At 48.9% G+C, this 22806-nt stretch overlaps 1 protein-coding gene across 2 annotated transcripts in view; it reads right to left on the reverse strand.

Annotated features, from left to right (window-relative positions):
• Positions 1-22806, reverse strand: part of SCAP (SREBF chaperone) — a 60834-nt gene that overhangs the window by 6611 nt on the left and 31417 nt on the right. For both annotated transcript variants that reach the window (XM_083406087.1, XM_083406088.1), the window contains exons 11-21: positions 20251-20349; positions 18758-18979; positions 16320-16735; positions 12807-12992; positions 11567-11768; positions 10324-10439; positions 8691-9273; positions 6493-6578; positions 5457-5539; positions 3681-3847; positions 1578-1658 (exon numbers count right to left, since the gene is read on the reverse strand). In XM_083406087.1, coding sequence (XP_083262213.1) covers positions 1578-1658; positions 3681-3847; positions 5457-5539; positions 6493-6578; positions 8691-9273; positions 10324-10439; positions 11567-11768; positions 12807-12992; positions 16320-16735; positions 18758-18979; positions 20251-20349 — 2241 coding nt within the window. The remainder of the gene's footprint in view (positions 1-1577; positions 1659-3680; positions 3848-5456; positions 5540-6492; positions 6579-8690; positions 9274-10323; positions 10440-11566; positions 11769-12806; positions 12993-16319; positions 16736-18757; positions 18980-20250; positions 20350-22806) is intronic.

Below are 22806 nucleotides of genomic sequence, written 5' to 3' on the forward strand. Positions count from 1 at the left end.
CTTGTGGTCTCTTCCAACTCTATGATTCTATTTATCTACTCGGACTTTGACATGCTTTCGAACTGCTAGGTGGGCAGGAGCAGGGGCCGAGCAACGGGAGCTCATCCCGTCGCGGGGATTCGAACCGCCGACCTTCTGATCAGCAAGTCCTAAGCTCTGTGGTTTAACCGACAGCACCACCCAAACCCTCCACCAAAGCTCCCCTCTCCGTTCCAAGCATGAGCAGGAATGGCCTGTCAAGTGGGGAATGCAATGTTGGGATTCTTGCTCCGTGTTAGCAGTCATGAGATTGTTGTCTATCACATGATGGTGTATGTTTTCATTCCTCAGTGTGGGAAGTGACGGAGACAGGATGTTTCTGTTACTGTGTTCCGTGAAGTGGGACTATTGTCCTTTGTTTCTTTCTCTCTTTGTTGTCTGATGAGAAAGAGGAAGGAGCTAAGTCAGAGTGCTCCAAGTGTATTATATGTAAATAAAGTAGATTAGCCAAAATGCTGTGCTACTAAGATCTGTTACACAAACTGCAAATACTCTGCAGGATCGTAAGTGTGCTGGTGCTTCTTGGTATCAGTCGCTGTGATGTTAGGGCTGGAGAAAGCTTTTGAAGCTCCCAAACGATCGACCAGGAGGAAGAGAAAATGCCAGTCGGGCATGTGTCTCCCCTACACAATAGTAGGACGATCCTAACATGCAATGCCATTGTGGTGCCGGATTTTACAGGTGGGGCAATCCAAACGGGAGATTGAAATATTTTACATCTTAGGGTGAAATCAAGGCCATTTGTACTGTGGCCTTATTGCTAAGAGGCACCTCCAGTTAAGTGTGTTCAACCGGAATTCAGGCAAAGCTGGACCTTCCATGAATTCATTTATTCTCAGAAGCCATTTTGGCTCTGGTGCCACATGGAAAAAATCATACTCCAGATGTCCAAACCGATAAAAAGGAGAGAGAGTGACCGTTCCTTGTGTGGTTTAAATCCCAAATTGTGCCCTTTCTTCTTTAACCTCAAAAGGGCACCTGTATTGATGCTCAGCAAATATGAACATCTGTTTATAATTAAAATTTAATAGGAAGATAAAGATGGAGTGATCCTGCAAGGCCCAATCCAGAGGTTTATCAGGGGAGGCTGTCAAAACTGCATGGCTATTCTCATTCTATAGAGACTGAAAGGTGTACTGAGCTCTTCCAACCTCACTGTTCTTCACTGCTCACTCTCAAAAAAATCCTAGTCCTCATGGTTTTGAAGGAAACAGTGAAAGCATTACATATCTTTAAGTGCCAGGAAAAAAACATTCCTCTTCTTCCAGGCCTTTGGTTAAGTAAACAATCTGTTGCCTTTTAAACTGGGAGGGGATTGTCTTTGTTTGTTACCATGCTATGCATTTTTGTGTTTTTATATCGTAAACTGCTCCGTGGCCCTCGGATGAAGGCTGGTATAGAAATTTAATAAATAATGATAAATAAAAGTGGTGGGCCTTGTTTTGCCTGCTCCCCCTGCCTTTCTCCACCTGTGCCCTCCTCCTCGCTCTTCTCCTACAGCTGCAACCGTGTCCTGGGCCCTGTGACTTCCCTCCTACCTGGTCAATGTAGACAGCTGTGATGGCTCCTGAGTGGCCCTGCAGCGTGAAGAGGCAGCAGGAATCTTCCAGGCGGTACACCTGAATGGGGAAGAAGAAGTGTCACCAGCAGTGGAAGAAGGGCCTGTGCAGGAGGAGCGCCTGTTTGTTTGTCTGTCTTTCTCTCACACACACTTTACTCTCCCCACTGCAAGTGGGCCACCCCTGGCCTGTGCAGACAGAGACCTGTAAGGGGAGCTCAAGGGGCAGAAGACACGCACAGGGGCTGGCAGACCACATGCCTGCCCTTCCTTTGGGCCAAGCCTGGCATGAAGAGCCACAGAAGCTGCTGGACGTTGTGGTCTCAAGCACTGCTGGTCTGGGGCAAGACAAGACTGGTACATCCTTTCCCTCCTTGCTTGCACCTGGGCACTTCCAGCTGCTGCCTTTTGCAGGGCTGGAGGAAAGAAACATGTGCCACCTGCCACCTCTCAAACACTCAGTCAGGCAAGCAACCTAATAATAATAATAATAATTTATTATTTGTACCCTGCCCATCTGGCTGGGTTTACCCAGCCACTCTGGGTGGCTTCCAACAAAGATTAAAAAGACATTAAAATGTCACACATTAAAAACAGGGCTGCCTTCAGATGTCTTCTAAATGTCAGGTAGCTGTTTATCTCATGACATCTGATGGGAGGGCATTTCACAGGGCAGGCGCCACCACTGAGAAGGCCCTCTGTCTGTGTGTGTCTTATGGAGTGAATGCAGGATGTGCAGCTATCCCAGAAGGCCAAACAGCAAGAGGGATCGCTGCTTTCACTGCGCAGCGATCCCTCTTGCTGTTCTAGCTTCTGGCTTAGCCCCTCAGTCCCTTCCCCCACCTCCAGGAAAAGCCCCCAAGAGCCATGCTCCCTTTAAAGAGCCACGCGGAGTGTGTGTGCAGCTCTTGGGGGAACGTCTCCACCCCCATCATTCAGCCCGGACACTGAGGTCCAGCACCGAGGGCCTTCTGGCGGTTCCCTCATTGCGAGAAGTGAGGTTACAGGGAACCAGACAGAGGGCCTTCTCGGTAGTGGCGCCCGCCCTATGGAACGCCCTCCCTTCAGATGTGAAGGAAATAAGCAGCTATCTTCTTTTTAAAAGACATCTGAAGGCAGCCCTGTTTAGGGAAGTTTTTAATATTTAATGTTGTATTGTTTTTAACACTTGATTGGAAGCCGCCCAGAGTGGCTGGGGAGACTCAGCCAGATGGGTGGAGTAGAAATAATAAATATTATTATTATTATTATTATTATTATTATTATTTAAGCCTGCAAGCGCCGCACACACGCTCCACGCGGCTCATGAAAGGGAGCGCTGAGCAGAGCCTAGGATGCATACAGGCTCTGTTCAGCGATCCCTTTAAATAATTTTTTTCCCCTTGCATTCCCCCTCTAAAAACTAGGTGCGTCTTATGGTCAGGTGCGTCTTATGGAGTGGAAAATATGGTACAGTGGTGCCTCGCAAGACGAAAAGAATCCGTTCCGCGAGTCTCTTCGTCTAGCGGTTTTTTCGTCTTGCGAAGCAACCCGATTAGCGCTATTAGCGGCTATTAAAGGCTTAAGGGATTAGCGGATTAGCTGCTAAAAGGCTATTAGCAGCTTAGTGCCTTAGAAAAAGGGGGTGGGGAGCGGGGGAAAAATCGCAGGAACTCGCAAGACATTTTCGTCTTGCAAAGCAAGCCCATAGCAAATTCGTTTTGCGAAGCACCTCCAAAACGGAAAACCCTTTCGTCTAGCGGGTTTTCCGTCTTGCGAGGCATTCGTCTTGCGGGGCACCACTGTAGCTTGTTCTCTTCCAGTCTGCCCTCAGAAGCTTCCTCCGGGAAGTGGGAGAGCGCTCACAAAACAACACGGGCGAGCTCCATCTAGGCCAGCCTCATTGGCCCTACCTAAAGGCACCTTCTCTTGAGCCACACGCCTCAGCCTGACCCCTGAAGGCTCCACCCCTGGCTGGCATCACCAATAATGGAACGGCTGCCAGGCCACGGGCAAGGCATTGGCAACGTGAAAGAGAAGCCGGAAGGAAGAGTTTCTGCAGCCAACGCCCCCCCCCCCCGCAGCACATTTGCCAGTTACTCACCCTTAGCGTATGATCCTGACTCCCTGTGACCAGACGCCCTGCTGCAGCCTTGAGGGCTGTAATGGGCTTCTGGTGAGCGCAAGTCACCGTGTGGGTCAGCTGACACGTGATGACATCGTTGCTGCTGTACATGGGAGAGGGTGGGAGGCTGCTCCTGCTAGGTGTTCCTGGGGGAGAGATGGTTCGGTCAGGACTCTTCCTCCTCAGGAGACGGGGGAAAGAAAGCCCTCCCTCACGCAGGACACAGATAAGCTGTGGACCTCACTCCCAAAGGCAGCAGGAATGGCTGCCAACCCAGATGGCTTCGAAAGAGGAGAAGGCTATCAAGGATTGCTCTGCTGTGTCTCCACAGGGGGGTGTGGCAATGCTTTTGGAGGGGAGGGGGCTTCGTGGTCAGACCCTGTTTGCAGGTTTCCCACAGGCACCTGTGAGAAGGGGGTGCTGTGCCAGATGGGCCACTGTCCAGGGCTGCTGTTTATTAGCTGCATCTGGTATGCAGGATGAAACCCTCCCTGCCCGCAGACTGTCTCGCCAGAGTGGTGCATGCTCTGGTTATCTCCCGCTTGGATTACTGCAATGCGCTCTACGTGGGGCTACCTTTGAAGGTGACCCGGAAACTACAACTAATCCAGAATGCAGCAGCCAGACTGGTGACTGGGAGCGGCTGCCGGGACCGTATAACACCCGTCTTGAAAGACCTACATTGGCTCCCAGTACGTTTTTGAGCACAATTCAAAGTGTTGGTGCTGACCTTTCAAGCCCTAAATGGCCTCGGTCCAGGATGCCTGAAGGAGCATCTCCACCCCCATCGTTCTGCCTGGACACTGAGGTCCAGCGCCGAGGGCCTTCTGGCAGTTCCCTCGCTGCAAGACGCCAAGTTACAGGGAACCAGGCAGAGGGCCTTCTCAGTAGTGGCACTCGCCCTGTGGAACGCTCTCCCATCAGATGTCAAAGAGAACAACAACTACCAGACTTTTAGAAGACATCTGAAGGGAGTCCTGTTTAGGGAAGCTTTTAATGTTTAACAGATTACTGTATTTTAATACAGTGGTGCCTCGCAAGACAAAATTAATTCGTTCTGCGAGTTTTTTCGTCTTGTGAATTTTTTCGTCTTGCGAAGCACCGCTGTGTATTGACGGTTTCCCATAGGAATGCATTGGCAGTTTTTTTAAAAAGGCACAAGACGTTTTCGTCTTGCGAAGCAAGCCCATAGTGAAATCCGTCTTGCGAAGCAACTCAGAAAATGAAAAAACTCTTTCGTCTTGCGAGTTTTTCGTCTTTCGAGACATTCGTCTTACGAGGTACCACTGTATTTTGTTGAAAGCTGCCCAGATGGGTGGGATATAAATTATTATTATTATTATTATCATCATCATCCAGCAGGCTCTTCTTATGTTCCCAGGGAAACTCGGGGGGGGGGGGGGAACCATCTATATTTTTGATAGTTTTCCACTTCTACTGCCAAGATCCAGGTTCTCCAGGAATCTGAAGATGGAGGTTGTGTATAAAAACAAAAACAAATTCTAACTCCTGGTGGGGAAATGGAAGGCAAATAAAGGTTACAGTCATCAAGCGCATGGAAGCTGTAGGTGGAGGAAGCTAGCCAGGCCCTGCCGCTGGGGAAGGAATTATCTGCCAGCTCTTCCACTCTTGGCTCCTGGGCAGATCCAGAGGAAAGCAGAGCAGAGAGCAGCCTGAACCTGGAGGGGCAGTGGCCACAGCAGGCCAAGAAACCTCTGCTTCCACCTGGGGGGGTGTGGGGAGAGCAACACTCACCTCTGAGCTGGGAGTGATCCAAAGAGGTGTGCGTCCTCAAGGAATAGAAATCCAGGGAGCCATTCAGCCTAGCGGCAACAATCCTATCCAAGGGGTACAGAAGGAAAAAGAAACGTGTGAAAGTGAAAGCAGTGAAAGATGGAAAGAATTTGCTGATTTGATTAATAACTGGGATACAAAGGGGGAGGTGGGAGGAGGCCGAGGAAATAAGTTATTGAAAGTTGGAATTTGAAAAACGGAAATTTTCCTTTTTTTTCTTTGAATGTTTGTGCTTTTTTGTTATTTTTTGTGTAGGTGGGGTGGAGGGAGGGTGTTTTTTATGTACTTTCGGGTATTTGCTTTTTTCTCTTCCACTTTTTTCTACTTTGTGGTATTTTGTCCTTTTTGTCTTTGTAATTTTGTTTTTGGTATTTGTGGAAAATCTAATAAATATCATTTTTTTAAAAAAAAGAAGAAGGAAAAAGAAACATGAGCACTCACTCTTCACACAGGCCCAGCCAACATTTGACCCTGTGGCCTGAGGCAGGGGAAGAGGAGGAGGAGTTTGGATTTGATATCCCGCTTTATCACTTCCCTAAGGAGTCTCGAATCCCCACGACGGGGTGAGCTCCTGTTGCTCGGTCCCTGCTCCTGCCAACCTAGCAGTTCGAAAGCACGTCAAAGTGCAAGGAGATAAGCTGCATGGACTGGCTGGCAAAGGGTGGGGAGAGGGGAAGAGTCTACACACGAGACCCAAGGATCACCGTGTGCCTTGTGGAAAGCCAAGGGAGGCCTGGAAACTCTGCTTGAGGGCTAACCACGAGGAGGAGCTCCTCCTGGGTTAAGGCAGGCCAAAAGCCTCACCCTCCTGAAACCTGAGGAATATTCCTGCAGTCAGGAGAGGCGAGAAGTTGCGATCACTTAGGAAAGGCAGGCACGGTGGAGCAGCAGCAGGGGGTCAAGGCAGACTCCTAAATATAGCTGGTCCATCAGCTGGACATGACAAACCATCAGCTACTGTGAGATGCTCTGGGGACAGAGGAGTGGGGCTGCTTACCTGCTGCTCAGGAAGACAAGGGCGGTGATGCCTGACTGGCCATCTTCGTTACTGCAATGCAGAGTGCCCTCAATGGCATCCCACACCTGCAACACAAGAGGCCAGGAGAGAGGTAGGTTTTGGGATACAACTCCCACCAGTTCGGACAGCAAGAAAATAAAGAAATGGGGGGAGGGGGAGAGGAACTTGGTTATCTTTCAGTTGCTTCTCATCCCCCGCCCACATCAGAGTCTGGAGACAGCATGCAGGCTGGGTGTGGATAGATGCTCTTGGGGGAACCTCTTGGCATATGCCGTGGACGCTTGGGTTGCGAACGTGATCCGTGCGGGGTGTGCGTTCACAACCTGCAGCATTCGCAACCCGCGTCTGCGCAGGTTGCGATTTGGCGCTTCTACGCATGCACAAAGCGCAATTTAGCGCTTCTGCGCAACCGCCGAAACCCATTCCGGTACTTCTGGGTTTCTGCGGTCCGCAACCTGAAGCGTCTGTAACCCAAGGTATGACCGTACTACCAGAAGGCATTCTGCAGAACTAGAAGAAGAAGAGGAGTTTGGATTTGATATCCCGCTTTATTACTACCCTAGGGAGTCTCAAAGCGGCTAACAATCTCCTTTCCCTTCCTCCCCCACAACAAACACTCTGTGAGGTGAGTGGGGCTGAGAGACTTCAGAGAAGTGTGACTAGCCCAAGGTCACCCAGCAGCTGCATGTGGAGGAGCGGAGATGCGAACCCGGTTCCCCAGATTACAAATCTACCGCTCTTAACCACTACACCACACTGGGGTATTTGGGGATGTAAGGAAAACAGTGACAATTCCATGCCAGGTGAGGATGCGTGTTATATCAGCTGGCCTCTGGCTCATTGGCCTCCCATTTCCCTTGCCCTTGCTCAAGACAGATTGGGCCATGGCATCTTCTGAGACAGAGATGGGAACCGGATCTGTTTGGCAGGCCAGATCTACAACTGACCCACCCCCAGGGACATGCGCCTCTCAATCACCAGGTGTCAAGTAACTGCAGCCACTGCTTGAAAGCAGTGTTCGAAATTAGGCACACTTTGTACCTGACTATTGGCCACTTGTGACCAAGCGAAGATGCCTTTAGGTTCTCTCTTAACCTAGCTCACAACTGATAAATAAGACTTTGGAGCTGTCTTGCCCCAAAACAGCAACAGAGACCAGGGAGAAGAGACGGTGGAAGAAGATTGGAAGAAATTTAAAGATTGTTTACAGAAATACTATAAGATTAATGAATGTTAGAATGACATCAGATTGAATGTAAAAGGTTATTAGTAAAAAGTTGTAAATTTAAAAGATCTAATATTTCAAGATACCAAGGAGATTAATATATATTAAGATACTAAAATTAAGATAAAGATCAATTAAGATAGAGGGAAGGGATTTGCTGATTAAATATATGATTTGGAATACAGTGAAGGGAGGTGTGGGGAAGTCGGGGAAATAAGTAAATGCAAGAAATATTATGAAGATGGAACTGTTTTTATTACTTCTTTTTCTTTTTCTTTTATGCTTTTTGTTGTTTTGTGCTTTTGTAATTTTGTATTTTTCTGTTGTTTCTTGTTTCATTTTTTGTGTAAAAAGCTTAATAAATATTATATTAAAAAAAAAAACACGGCAACTACGCATTCCATTTTGGCAACTTGGTTTAAGGAACCATTTGGCGCCTAGCGTATATAGCCGAGTTTCTAACACTGCTAGATAGCATGGGAGCCATAAGAAATGGGGAGCCTTTAGACTGCGCTCTCAGTTCCTTCCTTTTGCAGCTGTAATCGGTGGGCTTTAAGGTACAAATTCTAAAAGCACTGGAGTGCACTTAGGTTACGGTTCTGATTCTTTTCCATTTGACTCTGTGGGTTTACAATCCCACAGCCAACAGGAGGTGGCGGAGAGGTGGGAGGGGCAAATAGGGATCCCTGGTGGGCCTGATCGGACCCAGGAGCCAAAGGCTCCCGAGCAGTGCTAAGCTGTCATGGGCTTGGTGTGTGTGCACACGGCTTTGTGTGCAACAGCCTCAGGGCAGAGAGCTGGTGCCGCCCTTGATGTCCTTTGCGATCAAAACCTAAAGGAGTTCTTCCTTTCCGGCCTTGCAGGGGGCACTCTGCAGCCGAACAAGCACAGCTATGGAAGCTTCTGCTTTCCCCAAGCCCCAAGGCCAACAAGACCCGGCCTCCTTCCTTACCTCCAGCCTCCCGTTGCTTCGGCCGGCCACAATGAGGTTCCCTTGCAGCTCCAGGCTCCAGATGGAGCTTTCAAAGTCACCGCCCAAAGAGGGAAGGGGGGGCATCTTCTCCAGCCCAGCATAGGGCTCATCCCCAAGGCTGCTCCTGCGGGCTACGCAGTCCCCTTCCTCAGCCCCGCACCCTGGGGATCTGGACCCACTGCCAGCCTGGGGGCTGAAGGCCACCTGTCCGTAGGGGGCAGAGAAGCCCAAGAAGTTCACACAGTTAGAGGGGTTCTGTTCCTCGCAGACCTTCTCCACCAGGCTGCTGAAGTCGTAGCCAGACTCCTGCCGGCCGCAGGTGGCGCGGTGGCGGGGCTCTGGGGCAGCTGCGGCCTTGGCTTGCTCAGAGAAGTTGGTGTCAATGAGGGAGGTGAGGTCAGGTTGGTCGCTGAAAAGGAGGGGCTGCGGGGGGCTGCGGGCCCTCTTGAAGGGACGGCGGCAGCTGCCGTCAGAGCCGTCATCTAGCCCACTCTTGCTATCGAGGCGGTTGGGGTCCCAGCAGTCTTGGTAATCAAAGATGCCGCTGTTCTCTCGACGCAGCCTGGAAGGTAGCCAAGAAGAGGAGGACGTGGGGTTAGGGGTCAAGCAGAGCACAGAGAGGGATATGGCCACCTTGGAATTAAGCAGACCTCCACCCTAAGCCACTCCAGCAGCTCATTTCTTCTGCAAGTTTGTGACCGGGCGTGCAAAAAGAAAAAAAGAGATTACAGTGGTACCTTGGGATGCGAACGGGATCCGTTCCGGAGCCCCGTTCGCATCCTGAATGGAACATAAGACACGACGGCGCATGTCGCATTTTGCCGCTTCCGCGCACGACGGCATTTTGAGCGCCTGTGCATGCGCAAGCGGCGAAACCCGGAAGTAACGCGCTCCGTTACTTCCGGGTTGCTGTGGAGCGCAACCCGAAAGCGCTCAACCTGAAGCACATTCAACCCGAGGTATGACTGTATAGAGACTTTCTAGGTCATAGCCAGAATTGGGCCCAGAAATCAACTGGCGCTCAGTGGAATCAGCCCAGGATTGTTGTTTTGTGGTCAGAGCATCTTGCCCTACAGTGGAACCTGGCTGCTGCAGCTTCCAAACCATCTTCAAAGGCAGCCCCACATATAACACATTGCAGAAGTCTAACCTAGAGACTACCAGAGAACAGACAACAGGCGTTTGGGGTGTAGCTCGACCACCCGTTGAAGCTTGTACCACTAAGCAACTTCAGCCAGAAGTAGAATTTTCCTTCGAGACCACTGGCAACGTTTTCTTGTGCATAAGCATTTCTGGACATATTCTGGTAGACAACACACTCATCAGTAGATTATTGATATCTACCCTTTGTGAAACTGAGACTGAGAGCAGGGAATCCCAGAGATTTAGACAGCACGTGGATTTGAACCCAGGTCCGCAATAAGGGCTGGAGCATGCTGGACCGGCAACTCCAATAGGGACAGGGCAAAACAATGGCTACGGAGAGGAGGGGCATCTTCTATAGCCAGCAATCCGCAACCAAGCAAGGACTTGCACACATTTCCATGATGCGCCATTGAAGCTAGCAGCCCATCAGCCTGAACAGCCGGTCGGCAGCAGGAAGCCAACCTACCCTTGCTTCGGAATGACAGTGAGGCAGTCCCCCGTCTGAGCGTCCCACACGCGGATCTGGCCCACCAAGCAGCAGCTCACAAGCAGCATCCCGTCACTAGCCAGGCACTCAATGTCCTGCAAAAAGACACAACAGGTCAAATGCTGAACAACTGGTGCAATGCAGGAAGGATCGTGCCCTGAGGACAAGAGGACTCCAGTGTATGCCTCCTGGCTTGCCTCCTTAAAAGTCTGGCTGCTGGATCAGACCAGAGCGAATCCATCCAGTTTGGCACCCTCTTTCCTATCCTTCCCCCCCCCTTCTTTTCTTTTTGATTGGTTTTCACATATTACATTACAAATGTACCAAAGCCAACACCATTTCCTCCCCATACATTTACATTTATATTTCCTCAATTCATCACATTCTTTTCTCCTCCCTCCCACTTCCCTCCGCCCTCACTCGATTTCCTCCACATTACACGATTTACAATAATCTTTGCATTCTATAATCGTCTCAAATCATCTGTATATTATTATTATCTTTCCTTACTAATTTTTCTCCCATCCAGTACTTCACATTTTAATCTGGGCATGTCGGCGTATCTTTTTTTGAGCAATATTTTGCCATATATTCATCAAAACATTTCCACTCCTTTCTTAATTTTTGATTCAACTGATTTCTTATTACAGCAGTTAACTTTGCCAGAATTAAATATTCATTTAGTTTACAAATCCATTTCTCCTTTGTGGGTATAGTCTGTGACTTCCACCTAGCAGCCATCACTATTCTAGCAGCTGTCCTTGCATATAGAAAAATTCTCTCCTCTCCCCCCCCCCCCGTGTTATCTTTTAATTTATCAATCCTCTTTCCTATCCTTTCAACAGTGGCAAACCAGGGATCTCCAATAAGTGCAGGGAAGGAAGGCAACAGCTCTGTCTCTCTCTCTGAAAGCTTATGGGCACTGACTGGCGAAGACTAGGTCTTTGGGAAAGATTCCCAGTGGCCAAGCAACTGGGAAAGGGTGCTTTGTGCCCCACAGTTCCTTGCCCCCCCCCCTTGTTAGCGTTTCTTGCCCCCACAGCATCCCCTCCTGTGACCCTACCCAGCATCGACCTGTCAAAAGACACAGCCTTTAAAAATTCTGCAACAGCATTAAGTTTAGATGTGCTTCCTCTATGTGGTTTCGCCTCTGCTCTAGTCCGGATGGAGAAGCTGGGATGAGACGCATTCTCTACCTCAAGGCCCCTGTCTTGCTTCTTACCATCAGGTGGCCCCTGAGGACCAGAGGGATGATCTCTGTCTCCGGCGGAGAGTAGCCATAGTCATCGCAGGGCAGGTCTCCTCTTCTCCGCCGGCTGTGGGAGAGCCCGTTCTGCCCATAGTTTTTGGGACACAGGATTTTGTACAGGCAGAAGAGCAGGAGGACCAAGAGGATCCCAGACGCCAGTCCCAAAGCAGCGACCCTGAGGTGGTTCGTGGAAAATGGAGAAGTCAGTCAGTCACAAATACCTTTGGCTCCAATCCCATCATTTCAAGTACACTGAGACCATCTGCAGGTCGTTCCCCGAATTGGTGAAGCTCACTGGACAGAAAGGAACCAAGTCTACAGTGCCTGCCACTGGCCCAGTCCTGTGGAACTCCCTGCCACTAGAGATTCAGCAGGAGCCTTCTGTGCCAACTTGCAAGCACTTGCTTAAAGCTTTTCTATTCTGCCAGGCCTTTGCAGGCAATTAAGAATGTACCCTTCCACAAGGGGTAGCTGATGTCTGCTTTTAACTTCTTTATTGCATGGTTTTATGGTTTTATTGCTGCAAGCTGCTTTGATATATCTTTTTATGACACGGCATAAAATATTTCTATAAATAAAGGAAAAGAATACAACAGATCCAAACAGGTGCCAATGGCTACAGCAGGGTCATCTAGCGCTTGAGTCAGTGCAGCTGAGAGAGAACACAGGGCTATGCTCTGTTATAAGAATTTTAAGGTGCACACACATCTCAGATAAATTGTGTGGGATAAAAGCAGATCTTTCACCCAACTCACTACGGTAGTTTCTGTTATAATAATAATAATAATAATAATAATAATAATAATAATAATAATTTATTATTTATACCCCGCCCATCTGGTTGGGCCTCCCCAGCCCCTCTGGGCGGCTTCCATAGAAACCAAAAATACAGTAAAATATCACACGTTAAAAACTTCCCTGAACAGGGCTGCCTTAAGACGTCTTCTGAATGTCAGGTAATTGTTTATCGCTTTGACATCTGATGGGAGGGCGTTCCACAGGGTGGGCGCCACTACCGAGAAGGCCCTCTGCCTGGTTCCCCATTCTGTTCTGCAACATACTGAGAAACCAGCCACTCTAAAGCAGGAGTGGCATGCCATGCCCGGCACAGGCTTACAAACCAGCAGTGTTTTAATGGGCCCCCTCAGCTCTCACTCTTCCCTCCCCACCCCTCACTTTGGCAGCATCTCCCCCCCACGATCAGCTCTCTTACTTGTACAGCGTGACATCTTGGTGCCCTTGGACTTTGGGCACACCTTCCGCCACCTGCTCCGACTTCTCACTGCTCGGTGCGAAGAATGGGTAGTATCGATTTGCCTCGTGAGGATGGCGTGCCTCCAAGGCCTCCTGCGGGTTCAGGTACAGAGTGACTGGGATCACTGGAAGGATGCTGATGTACCTGCAAGAGCAGTAAGAGAAGCGATAAGGACAGGACTGACCGGCCAACATACAAAAAGCAGGGACAAGAGGCAGAAAGGCCTTCTCAGAGGACACCATTCACTCAGCTCATGGCTTTTTCGCTGCCTGCGTTTCTTAGCTCGGAAACTACAACTAATCCAGAATGCGGCAGCCAGACTGGTGACTGGGAGCGGCCGCCGAGACCACATAACACCGGTCTTGAAAGACCTACATTGGCTCCCGTTTCCGAGCACAATTCAAAGTGTTGGTGCTGACCTTTAAAGCCCTAAACGGCCTCAGTCCAGTATATCTGAAGGAGCGTCTCCACCTCCATCGTTCTGCCCGGACACTGAGGTCCAGCTCCGAGGGCCTTCTGGCGGTTCCCTCACTGCGAGAGGCCAAGTTACAGGGAACCAGGCAGAGGGCCTTCTTGGTAGTGGCGCCCGCCCTGTGGAATGCCCTCCCATCAGATGTCAAAGAGATAAACAACTACCTCACATTCAGAAGACATCTGAAGGCAGCCCTGTTCAGGGAAGTTTTTAATATGTGACATTTTAGTGTATTTTTCATCTTTGTTGGAAGCCGCCCAGAGTGGCTGGGGAATAATAATAATAATAATAATAATAATAATAATGTATTATTTGTACCCCGCCCATCTGGCTGGGTACAAATAATAAATTATTATTATTATTTATTATTATTATTATTATTATTATTATTAAAGGTAAAGGTACCCCTGCCCGTACGGGCCAGTCTTGACAGACTCTAGGGTTGTGCGCCCATCTCACTCAAAGAGGCCGGGGGCCAGTGCTGTCCAGAGACACTTCCGGGTCACGTGGCCAGCGTGACATCGCTGCTCTGGCGAGCCAGAGCCGCACACGGAAACGCCGTTTACCTTTCCGCTAGTAAGCGGTCCATATTTATCTACTTGCACCCAGAGGTGCTTTCGAACTGCTAGGTTGGCAGGCGCTGGGACCGAACAACGGGAGCGCACCCCGCCGTGGGGATTCGAACTGCCGACCTTTCGATCGGCAAGCCCTGGGCGCTGAGGCTTTAACCCACAGCGCCACCCGCGTCCCCTATTATTATTATTAGCTCGATGCAATGTCCAGTATTGTGTGAATAAGCCAGAAGGCAGCTTTTAGTTACAATTTTTTGCATATTATCAAAAACAAGACTGTGCTATGGCACTGGGGGTGCCTCCATTCATAATAGTTCCTGGCCAGGTGAGGTCTGACTGCCCATTTCCCTCTCTTCCTTCAGAAGGTGGCAGGAACAGGCTGCCCTATGCTGGAGCACATGAGCCTTAACAGGATCTTTTTTTACTACAGTGGAACCTCGGTTTTCGAACGTAATCTGTTCCGGAAAACTGTTTGACTTCCAGAACATTGCACAACCAAGGATCAAAGGCCTGTCAGCAACCTAATGGGGAAAAAATGAGAAACACATTTCAGAAGCTGTTCGACTTCTGAGTCGCATTTGAAAACAGAAGCATTCACTTCCGGGTTTTCAGCGTTTGGCTTCCGAAATGTTCAAAAATTGAGGTTCCACTGCACCTGCTGTTCTTTCTGAATCTTTGCTAATTCTCTCCCAGGCATCAATGCTTTTACCCCCACCCCTTGTTGTTGAGTTCTGTTTTTTCATAATATACTACTGCTACTTTGAGAACACGGACGAGGAAGCAGTGTGCAAGTAAACAAAACAAATGAAGTAATTCCAAAATGCATGGCTGGAGGGCAAAGAAGAGCACCCCGTGTTATCAGAGGACACAAGAGCAAAGAACATAATCAGGAGCCGATCTAATTCTGCATCTTGTTCTCACAGCAGCCAGCCAGATGGCTGTGGAACACCCACAAACAAGATTCAAGCACAAGAGCCTTGGCATTCGGAATCATTACTGCCTCTGAGGCAGACCGTAGGCTCCATCACAACTAGTAGCCGTCAATAGCCCTCTCTTCCTCCATAAATTTGTCTGGTCCTCTTTCAAAGCCAAGTTGGTGGCCATCACTACCTCCTGCTGGAATGAGTTCCACAGTTTTTGTAGTGATCAGGTGGGATTGCTATGGGGAATTATAAAAAAATATGGAGCAAGCCATTTGTGTCTGGGATGAAAGCACTGCGTTGACTGGATTTGAGCCATTTTGATGCGATTTCTGATCAATCCATGCTTCTGCATCTGTCCTATTTCTCGACACCTGACAGGCATGTATAAGCATTCTGAAACACAGGCCAGCTGCTTCATCAGGCATCCTCAGTACATAAAGATAGTAGGTTGCTTTGATCTTTAGATAGATCTAAGGGCCAGGAAGAGAGTTCACAAGGAGATGGTAAATACTGTTTACTGCTGTTTATGACTTCCGGGTTTTCCTAAAAGCATTGCTTCCTATTTTATTTACTCTGGACTACTATGCATGCTCAAATAGGAAATAATAATAATAATAATAATAATAATAATAATTTTTTATTTATACCCCGCCCTCCCAAGCCAAGGCCAGGCTCAGAGCGGCTTACAAGCAATAATAAAAACAAGATGAATGATTACAACTTAAAAACAAAAGTAAAATACAACATTAAAATAATGGAACATTAAAATATTAAAATGTAGCCTCATCGCAGGAGGAGAAGGAAAAGAAAAAAGAAAGAGAGGGAGGGAATCAAATTGGCTCCAAGCCAAAGGCCAGGCGGAACAACTCTGTCTTACAGGCCCTGCAGAAAGAAATCAGATCCTGCAGGGCCCTGGTCTCATGAGGCAGAGTGTTCCACCAGACCGGAGCCAGAGTTGAAAAGGCCCTGGCTCTGGTTGAAGCCAATCTAACTTCCTTAGGGCCTGGGACCACTAGGGTGTTGCTATTTATGGACCTTGAGGCTCCATAGTTTCTTTGTAGTTAAAAGAATTTCTTCTGATGTAACTTTAGCCCCACGTGGGGGTTTTTGAAATCTGATTGGTTCTTACGAACACTGTGTAAAAAGCTCTTTTGTGAATTAAACGACCTGGGCCGAGGGGTGGACAGGAATTATTATTGGCATCCCGTCCAGAGTCTTGCTGGTCAATCTATTAATCAGAGACCAATCCTTCCTTTGCTTTGGGAACGCCACAGTTTTATCAGGAAGAAGCCAGCCCTGCACCCAGAGTTCGAGGGGCCAGAAGACTCCACTCCAACTTTGGAGGCCAATCTCCAAGTACACAAGCCTCCTGACATACTGGGAAGACTCTGGCCACTGACATTCCCTCCCTGTGCTTAACCAACGTGGTCCACAGATGCGGCAGAGTGACTTTGTGAGCTTTCTGCCCTGGCAGAAACATCAGGCCTGTCTTCTTGCCACTCACCGTTTGGCCAGCGTGATGTTGTAGTAGCTGAACAGAGAAGGCCAGTGCCGGAAGGAGAGCTTCCTCCAGATCTCCTCATCTTCCACTCCCCATGTCACTTCCGCCTTGGGGCCCAGATCCGGCTGCCCGCTGCTCCCCCGGCTCTCCTGCTCTTCAGCCTTGGCATGGTGGCTCGGTTCTTGCCTGCTCAGCGAATCCAGCGTCTGGTTCTCCGACAGCTGCTGGACGGGGTCCGAAGCGAAGACAGAGAGAGACAGCTTGGCGTCGCCAGTGGGAAGGACCTCCCCAGGAACCGGCATGGCGGGCAGCCCTGCCTCGCCCAGCGGGCTCTGCTCCGTGACTTGAGAGGCCAGGTAAGGGCGGAGGCCGGCCGGGTCGGTGTAAAACAAGATGCCAATCCACACCATGGTCCCCGTCTGCAGAAGAAGAAGAGTTTGGATTTGATATCCCGCTTTATCACTACCCGAAGGAGTCTCAAAGCGGCTAGCATTCTCCTTTCCCTTCCTCCCCCACAGCAAACACTCTGTGAGGTGAGTGGGGCTGAGAGACTTCAAAGAAGTGTGACTGGCCCAAGGTCCCCCAGCAGCTGCAGGTGGAGGAGCGGAGACGCGAACCCGGTTCACCAGATTACGAGTCTACCGCTCTTAACCACTACACCACACTGGCTCTCGCAGAACCCTGCTTTCCCTGACACAAAAGTCTCCCAGAACCAAAAATCCATGTGTTCTAAGCAAAGGAGCCTTTGTGGACCTCAGAAATCCACAGCCCTCTTCTGGATTGAGTCCACTCCCCAATTTCTTTCACTTCCCTGCACCCGTCTGTTGATGGAAGAGCCAGAAGCAGCGTAAGGGAAACCGAAGAGGTGTAATTCTCCATGCAGATAGGGAACCCAACACACTCCAGCTCCTTTTGGACCCAGTCGACATGACCAATGGTCAAACCCCCTTCTGTGTGCTGTCCATGAGCCAGAAACAGTGGCCAACTCTAAACACTGCCTAAGGACTCATCTATCCCACAAGATTTATCACACTGTCATGCTAATTATTTATTGATATTTAACTGCATGTTTTGTTGATGGCTTCTCTGTATTTTCTGACGTCGTTCTTTGTATTTTTGGTTTTAAACATTAATATACTTTATTAAAAAAAAAAAAAACTTACTGTGTTTTACATAAACCGCTTAGGGACCTTGCATATATAAACATAAACATACTACAGTGGTGCCCCGCAAGACGAATGCCTCGCAAGACGGAAAACCCGCAAGACGAAAGGGTTTTCAGTCTACAGAGGCGCTTCGCAAGACGAATTTCCCTATGGGCTTGCTTCACAAGACGAAAATTGACGGAAAAACATTTTTTTGCTCCAAAACCCCTTATTCTGAATCGCTAAGCTGCTAAAAGCATTTTAGCAGCAAAACCGCTAATCCCTTAAGCCTTAAAAAGCCGTTTTTAGCCCTTAAAGTGCCAATAGCGCTAATCCGCTAATGGGCTTGCTTCGCAAGACGAAAAAACCGCAAGACGAAAAGACTCCCGGAACGGATTATTTTCGTCTTGCGAGGCACCACTGTACTGATGATGATTATCTGCCCCTCCAAAATCCCAGTTCTTAGGCATGGCCTGGGCGAGTGCACCAACATCCATCCTCCCAGCTGACTAGGCTACCTCAAGTACTGCTAATATATAACATTCATATGCCGCTTTTAAGGTGTAAAGAGATTTACAATCTCTGTAAATTTTAGCCATAATAATAATAATTTTTTTTTTATTTATACCCCGCCCTTCCCGGTTCAAAAACTGGGCTCAGGGCGGCTAACAACGAATTTAAAACACTTTAAAACACTTAATTATAAAAGCAGCATATAATGCAGTATAAAAACATGAATAACAATAAAATTCAAAAATCAATTAGATAATCCCCAGGGCTAAATTGGTCCTACTTGGGCCAGTGAGGAGGTCAGGGGAGAATTAGCTGTGGGGTCTCAGAGCGGGTGATCTTCATAAAAGGGGGGGGGGGAGAGGAGGGAAGAGAAGGGAAATAAAAGATCAGGCTGAATTCAAATTAAAGGCCAGGCGGAATAGCTCTGTCTTACAAGCCTGACGAAAGGAGGTTAAAAGAAGAACCCGCTTGGTCACCATGATTTCAGGGGGGGGGGGGGGAGGCGGCCTCCTGTCAACTCTCCACCCTCTGGGTCATGCCATTGTTCCAGCACCCACGGACACCAACCCAGGCAGATGATGGGTAGAAGGAGCCAGCCATGCTAGCCAGCTACAGCCTTGGCTCTTCCTGCCTCTTTGTGCTCTGCCTCCCAGCCCTGCCCTCAGCCCAGCAGGGCTTTTCTGCTCCACTTCCCAGCTGACAAAAGCCCTGCCTGTTTCTCCCACTGGAAGCATCCCACTTCCTGCAGCACGGCCCGCAGAGCCGCTCCGGCGGAGGGCCTACCATAATGAGTCTCTGTGCCAGCCGGGTCCTGGCGAAGAAGTAGATCACCCGCAGGCGCTTGGGCAGGCGCAGGTTCCTGAAGGAGGAGGGCTGCAGGGTGATGGTGTGCGGGGTGGCAGGCCGCATGGCGGGCTGCCGCTCATACCGCTGGGAGCGGCTCGCTGGCTTGGTGGAGGAGGGCATGCAGGCTTCGGCCGGGAGGCGCCTGTTCAGATCTGCAAGCTGCCAAGAGAGGGAAAGTGGTGGGGTCAGAAACAGAAAGACAACAGCAAACTTAACCATAATGATAATAATAATAATAATAATAATAAATATTATTTATACCCCACCCTCCCCGGCCAGAGCCGGGCTCAGAGCGGCTAACACCAATAAAATCACAGTAAAAACATAATAAGGGGGAAAGGGGGGAGGGACCAATTTAAAATACAGCTTAAAATGCAATTTAAAATGCAGCCTCATTTTAAAGTAGCTGATAAATCAAGACCATAAGGGGAGGGAAACATAAGGATCAGACTGAGTCCAAACCAAAGGCCAGGCGGAACAGCTCTGTCCTGCAGGCCCTGCAGAAAGATGTCAAGTCCCGCAGGACCCTAGTCTCTTGTGACAGAGCGTTCCACCATGTCGGGGCCAGTGCTGAAAGAGCCCTGGCCCTAGTTGAAACCAATCTAACCTCCTTGAGGCTCGGGACCACCAAAGTGTTGTTATTTGTGGACCTTAAGGTCCTCTGCGGGGCATACCAGGAGAGGCAGCCCCGTAGGTACGTGGCCTGAAACACAGGGTTGCCAGAGAAGCTGGCCATCGGCGTCTCACACTGTGGCACACAGAATCCCAAATCTGTGCCCCGAATCTGTGTTCAGTGAATTGCCTCCAATGACAAGTGCCAGTTTAAGTCATCCACGTACAGCTGACTTGAACCTCTGTATTCAGAAGTGCCTGATCTTGTAATCCCTGCTTCTCTCAGCTCATAAGACACCCAGCCAAGCACACAAGGGTTAGCCCACCCCCCTTTTCATTCTGTAAACTCATCCCCTGTGCCCCCTCCCCTTCCCTGTAAAAAGCATTTCAGAACATTTTGCACAACCAACCAAGGACGATAACAACACAATAAAATTCAAAACAGTGGCAATGATTTGCACATTTATCCAAAATCCAATTATAATTACCTAGTTCAATTCATTTGACGGTATTGATAAACCTGATTCAGTGATGGTCGGATAGTCATTTATACTTCCAGCACCCCCTGCCTCCCCTCTAGAGAATCCCACGGCCCCCTCTGGGAACCACTGCAAGTAATAAACAATTACGTTAGACGACCTTCCGTTAGACATCTGAAGGCAGCCCAGTATCAGAAGGCTTTTAATGTCTGATGTATTGTGTGTGTGTGTGTTTTTAATATTTTGTTGGAAGCCACCCAGAGCGGCTGGGGCAACCCTGTCACAAGGTCAGGGCACAAGTGATAAATAATAATAATTATCATTACTGCCTTCTTTTACCTCCATGCGGCGGATGTCAATGGACAGGACGGTGGTGAAGAAGAGCATCTGGAGGAAGAAGTCGGACACCAAGCCCACCACAGCAAAGAGGCAGAATTCCTGCAAGGCACAAGAGAGCAGGGTGTTTGTCAGCTGCTGTACTCAGCTCCCAGCAGGGAGAGTCGCCCCAGAGCAGGCAGAAAATGCAGATTTTTGTGCAGCAAGAAACAGTGTGCAACTGCTTATGCTAGACATGCCTCAGCAGTTCTCACTCAGCAACAGGAGCAGCGGTTCCAGGATCTTCTTTATAAATATAATTTTTATTCATTTTCTCATCAAACAATAATTTCACTTTACATCACCAATCCCATCTTTCCGCACTCTGCCGAGCGCAAGACTTCCTTCCTTCCCATCCCTTAACAAGCTTTCTATTACAAATCTGTATCTCGCATTTATAACTTAAAACTATAAAGTCACCGTCGTAGGAATCATTTCAGTCCTGCTAGTGTCTTCAAACTTTCGCAATGATTATTAACGTAATCGATAAATTTACTCCAGTCTCTCTGGAATTTTGACTCCTCCTGGTTCCTGATTCTGCAAGTCAGTTTTGCCAGTTCTACACAGTCGATCATTTTCGTCTGCCACTCCGCAATCGTTGGTATTTCCTGTAATTTCCACTTTGGGGCTAATAAAGTTCTTGCCGCAACTGTGGCATACAAAAATAGCCTCTGGTCCACTTTGCGCGATTTCTTCCCCCATCAACCCCAGCAAAAGTGCTTCCGGTTTTTGGAGGAAGGTGTATTTACGATCTGTTTCAGGATCCGTGCTGCCCAGGGCAGGGAGCAGGGAGGAGGTAAGGGTATGTGTGAACATGTGCGTTCCCACATCTCTCGACACAACGGGTCACCTATTTGAGGGACCAATTCTACCTCCGGAGAGCAAGAGGAGGCTAAACCCAGGGGGTAATGAGGTAAACGTCCTTAGCCAAACAGTGCAGACCAGACCTCAAGCGAACGGGGCGAGGGTCAAAAGCACGTGAAGCCTGCGGCAACTTGGCTCCCTATTGCCAGAATTCCTTGGACTCTGTGACAAGCATGCTGAGCATTATCTCTTATGTGTCCTTCACGTTCAGGGCCACAGATAAGGGGCAAACAAGCAGACCTGTTCCAGGCACCATTATTGCAAAGATGCAGAAATCAGGGCTGGAAGGTTTGGATTTCAGCCACCAGAATCTGCCGCCATTCTGCTGCTACAGCCCAGGAGGCATAAAGGTTCTGCCTATCAGCTCAAAATACGCTTTCTATCCCATCAAAAGGATCTTAATGGTATTTAATCTATGAACTGTGGAGAAGGGAACAGAGACAAGCAAGGCTTTCAGGCCACAGCAGGCTTCCAAGAGGAAGTCCTGCCAGGAACAGACCCAGTTCAGGGAGTGGACTGTTATGAAGCTGCCTTCAACAGGTTGCGGGCCTTACCATGGTAGTGACGGAAAGCATTCCCTAAGACATAGGCAGGTCTCAACACACTGAGCGGCTTTCAAGGTAAAATGTGAGTTACATTATGGGAGGGGTGTTTCAAGCTATCCCACCCCTTGACCTTGGAAGCCCTGCAAGAAGCTGCTGCAGGAGACTGTGAGCAACGTTATATGGGAGGGGTGTTTCTGGGACCAAGGAGAACTCCCTTGTTATGTTTTGTTATGGGATGCTGGCTGTTGTTAATAATAATTAATAATAATAATAATAATAATAATAATAATTTATTATTTGTACCCCGCCCATCTGGCTGGGTTTCCCCAGCCACTCTGGGCAGCTTCCAACAAAGATGAAAAATACACTAAAATGTCACATATTAAAAACTTCCCTGAACAGGGCTGCCTTCAGATGTCTTCTGAACGTCAGGTAGTTGTTTATCGCTTTGACATCTGATGGGAGGGCGTTCCATAGGGCGGGTGCCACTATCAAGAAGGCCCTCTGCCTGGTTCCCTGTAACTTGGCCTCTCACAGTGAGGGAACCGCCAGAAGGCCCTTGGAGCTGGACCTCAGTGTCCAGACAGAACGATGGAGGTGGAGACGCTCCTTCAGATATACTGGACCGAGGCTGTTATGTAATCTTGTTATATTTATAGTAGGGAAACGTGGTTTCTGTTTTGTTTTGTTTTTTGCATGTTACTACATTTGCTATTGTGTCACTTTGGTCTGTTGTTATGAAATTGCTTTTGCACTGTTTGGTTTTGAAACGCGTTCCCGTTTTCTTTGTTGTAAGCTGCTTTGAGCATGATTTTTTGGGAGGGAAAGTGGCATATGAATGAATGAATGAATGAATGAAATGCCGCACTCCCCCCCCCCATCTGAACTGCATCTAGAACAGCCTTTCTCAACCTGTGGGTCCCCAGATGTTGTTGAACTACAACTCCCATCACCCCTAGCTAGCAAGGCCAGAGCTCAGGGATGATGGGAGTTGTAGTCCCACAACAGGTTGAGAACCACTGATCTAGAAGGTAGCAAGATGGCAACATGGATGGCTGAGGCGCCCCCAACAGCCAAGCCCCATCTAGCCTTGTAGCATCAAGGCGGTCTT

Source organism: Podarcis tiliguerta (genome assembly GCF_965153285.1).
Source record: "Podarcis tiliguerta genome assembly, chromosome: 12".
Classification (NCBI taxonomy): domain Eukaryota; kingdom Metazoa; phylum Chordata; class Lepidosauria; order Squamata; family Lacertidae; genus Podarcis; species Podarcis tiliguerta.